Raw genomic sequence first — 3,938 nt, 5'->3', positions numbered from 1 at the left:
CACCTCATTATTTATTTTGTTTATGGCAAGATTTTATAAAGTGTTATCAAATTTAACATCCACCTCAATCTTGTTTTTGAAAAAAAAATAATAATAAATAAATCAAACAATACCAACTTTTTTGTTATAACTTCATGGTACAAGGTATTGGCTACAATTCACATTGCAATATTTATTGTTCGAAAATAATATGATCTCTATGAACAATAGAATCTGATCTTTTAGGTGGGACAAAAAACTGCAATTTGTGTCTTACTTACAACACTCCTAACCCAATACAGGCCATGGGCCAAACAGAGTACAACCTGTTGTATAAGGCATACAGATCCACATATAATATATCATATTTGCCAGCTGTCACCAATTTTGCCTGTGGTTGGTCTGAAAAGCAAAGAAAAAACATTTAAAATACCAACAAACTTTCATACTTTAACAACTCTTCATTAAGATCATAACCATGCTATAGAAACCAAACCTGGTTTTACAAAAACGCATTCAACATGAATAGAACCAAATATTTTATAAAAAGACCATTTTGCCCCTGTGTTAGTCAGAACTAGTTTTGTCCCTAATGGCACGTGATTCTGGTTAACTACATTTCATAACTAACTGACAGCTCTTTTACAACATTTCCCGCCCATTTTCTAGTTAGTTGCAACTTTGACAGCTCTTATTTCATTGACCTATGCATTGACTAAAGCTGTTGACCCGTTGTTGACTTAGTTGACTTCTTCTTCTTCCTTTCATAGTGAATAGTATTTTTTACTTTTCCCCCTTCTATACACTCATAATTTATAACTATATTAATAAGGTGGGATTAAACGGATTGATGCAATTTAAAATTGCAATAGTTAATTAGATAGTTTCAATGGTTTCAATAATCTGGTTGTAAATCTGATTTTCTGATTACTTCTCAGGTCAAAATAATCATATTTGGATAATTAGGTAAGTAGCTGTAAATATATATATATATATATATATATATATATATATATATATATATATATAAGATAAATGTACAATTACCAAAATATCCTTGGTTTATAGCAACTGATCATCTGACTTTCATTCTTCATATTGCAATAAGCCAACAACACCCCGATTTGAAAATAATTTCATTTACAAAATTAACTACATCAACTACTAATTTAATTTACAAAAGTATATAAAGAAATAAATGATAATACAAAAAATTCAATGCACGAAATTAAAACTACAAATCTGCTTAAAATAAACAAAAATTCACCCAAAAAAATCTAAATTATTTTAAGAGCAACATAAATATTAATTAGTATGTATATGTACTTGATTTACATCTGACATGAAGTTTTTCAGTGCTTTTCTGTTTACCACCTAGTGGGCCACTGTGCACCTGATTTAAATCTCACATGATGCTTTTCAGTGCTTTTCTATTTGCCACCTGTGTACCTGATTTACATCTCACTTGATGTGCTGCGGTACTTTGGTGCTTTTCTGGCTGCAACCAAGTGGGCCACTGTGTACCTGATTTACTGTTCTTATCAGGCTCTCATGCCAACCACCTAGCAGACCACTGTGTACCTGATTTACAATACTGTCAAGTATCTTGAAAACTATCACAATCTTGGTTCATAAAGATTTCAAGATACTTCTTTGGAGCTGCAGGGTGAATTCTATACACACGAGCAATAAAGCTCACTTCACTAGTGGCAATAATGCTAGCAAGTGAATATTCTCTTTCACACAAACCGGTTTCCATAAGCCACATATGAAATCTATATCGGGGTTTTATTCGGTTCTCTAAATCAAAGCACAAATAAGCCGGGAAAACATCAAGATAATCTAAAGATGAGCCAATCTCTTCACGAAAAAACCTCACTTTCTTCTCGAGAATTTCCGCTTGTTGATTTAATATTTTTGGGGATAAGCTAATGATCTTAACAAGGTTTGAAAATTCAATTCCATTATGAATTAAGCAATTAAAACGCTCGGTTAATTGACTACTTGTCCCATGAACATGTTTTAACACTTTCATGGTTAAACCGTTTTCGCCATAGCCAATAGCGTGTAAGAATTCGAGCTTACTTAATGTGTGATTAGGCACCCTAGAAGATTGAATTTTAGTTAAACTTTCAAGAAAATCTTTATCAAAATCTTGATTGGAATTGGGAATGGGAATGGGAATGGAATAACTAGTTAGTATATGATGACCCCCGTCTTTTATCTTATTGAAGAACCATTGATTAAGATTCAAAGATCGCATCACTTCGGGTAGATTAGATAGCTTATTTCTACCAAAAACATAAGGGTATTTCTTGATGATAGAATTCAAATGTTCTTCATCCATCCCAAAGTGTTTTAGAAGTCCCGATACACAAAATATAGGAATCTTCAAGTTACATCCAAAGATTTCTGATTGTGAAAGAAGCAATGACAGGATCTCGTTGTTTGTTACATTAAATCTAGAAAAGTATTCGATTTTTTCAGCTAAAATTTCTTCTGAATATCCCACCAAAATGTGTTTGCTTCTACCAATCATCTCAAATAGGTCATGTTTGCTGGAATCGAAATTGTAAAATAATTGAATCTTTCTACAGATATCAATCCATTCATCCACATTGCCTTCCACATCGTTAATCAAATCAAAATCTATGATAACCCTTTTCAAATGATGAAATAACGAATCAATTTCACTGTCTCCTTTTAACAAATGAGGAAAAACCAATAAAATCCCAATTAGAGATGAACTAGTGAAACCATAATCCAAAAACCTTTTCCAGATTTCCTTCAATTCACATGGGTCCTTATCGAAAATTGTTTTCTGTTCTTTATACAACATTCCTAATTTATTCCATGGAATCCCAAAACTGTAAAGGGTACAAGCAGCATTAAACGCATTTAAATCTTCTGATAGAAAGAACTTACGTGCAGGTAAAATCCCATCGAGATCGTTAACATCAATGCCGATGCTTTCGAAGAATAATTCAAATTCGTTAACTGGGTGGTACCTTAAGAACCTCTGTAAGGATTTGGAGAAGTCAGATGTCGAAAATTTCACTTTAGACATGACGTTAGATAGAGAGACGGCGGAGTATTTGCTGATGTTTTCCGCGAATGTGTAAGGTATAGTTCTGACGGCGTGAAGGTAGTCTGTTAGGGCTTCTTGAGCTTGTTGGGTGGCTTTGGCTCTGTATTTATAGGGAATTTTTGAGAGAGATTTGAGGTTTTTAGCGGCGGAGGAATGGTGCCGGCTGGTGGCGTACGAAATGGCCGACGGGATTGTACGCCGGAGAAGCATGATTTATGGGTTTGACCGTTTGAGTGTGTTTCAATTGGGGTTTTACGTTTAGACAATTGAGGGAAGTCTTGGGTAAATGACCAACGATTGTATTTTATAAAACATAAATATTTTTTTTTTTTTGTCTTTTTCTACAGAAAAGAATAAAAAGTTACTAATTTCATAGTGGATCGTGAAATCACTTTTTTTTTGGAAAAAATGACTTAGGATGTTTGGGATTATTTATTAAAACAAGCTGTTGATTTATTAGTGTTTTTTTATTAATAAGTTAAAGAAAGTGTAGAACCTAAAATGTATTTTTTTTTTAAATACTTTTTTATTAGTTTTAAAAAGAAGAATTTGAAAAATATATAAAATTTGACTTTAAAAAAAAAAATTTAATCACAATATCTTAAAAAATTAAGGAGATTTTAAACCGAATATTTTTTTAATTTATTGAGTTATTGATTTTTGTTATAAATAAATAAATAAATAAATAATCCAAACATTTTAAAAAATAATAATTTTGCTACCACCATAAATCGATAAAACTTTTGCCCAAAAATATTTGTAGATTTAAAAAACAATCACCTCGAACACCCTCTTATAATAACAATTTTTTTTTCAAAATATACTACTATGACCTTGGACAAATAGTTATTTCTTTTAACATAAAAAAAAA

The 3,938-nt window shown here is 31.6% G+C and overlaps 1 protein-coding gene across 1 annotated transcript; it reads right to left on the bottom strand.

The window, feature by feature from the left end:
• Positions 1 to 1,102: 1,102 nt before the first annotated feature.
• SHOT1 (Mitochondrial transcription termination factor family protein) lies at positions 1,103 to 3,332 on the bottom strand. Its single transcript, XM_078979381.1, has one exon. It carries the CDS (start codon positions 3,275 to 3,277, stop codon positions 1,577 to 1,579), a length of 1,701 nt encoding a protein of 566 aa, XP_078835507.1. The 5' UTR covers positions 3,278 to 3,332; the 3' UTR covers positions 1,103 to 1,576.
• Between the last annotated feature and the right edge of the window lie 606 nt (positions 3,333 to 3,938).

This window comes from Lactuca saligna, chromosome 2, assembly GCF_052625555.1.
Source record: "Lactuca saligna cultivar CGN05327 chromosome 2, ASM5262555v1, whole genome shotgun sequence".
NCBI lineage: Eukaryota > Viridiplantae > Streptophyta > Magnoliopsida > Asterales > Asteraceae > Lactuca > Lactuca saligna.
This window is presented reverse-complemented; position numbering and strand designations above follow the sequence as displayed.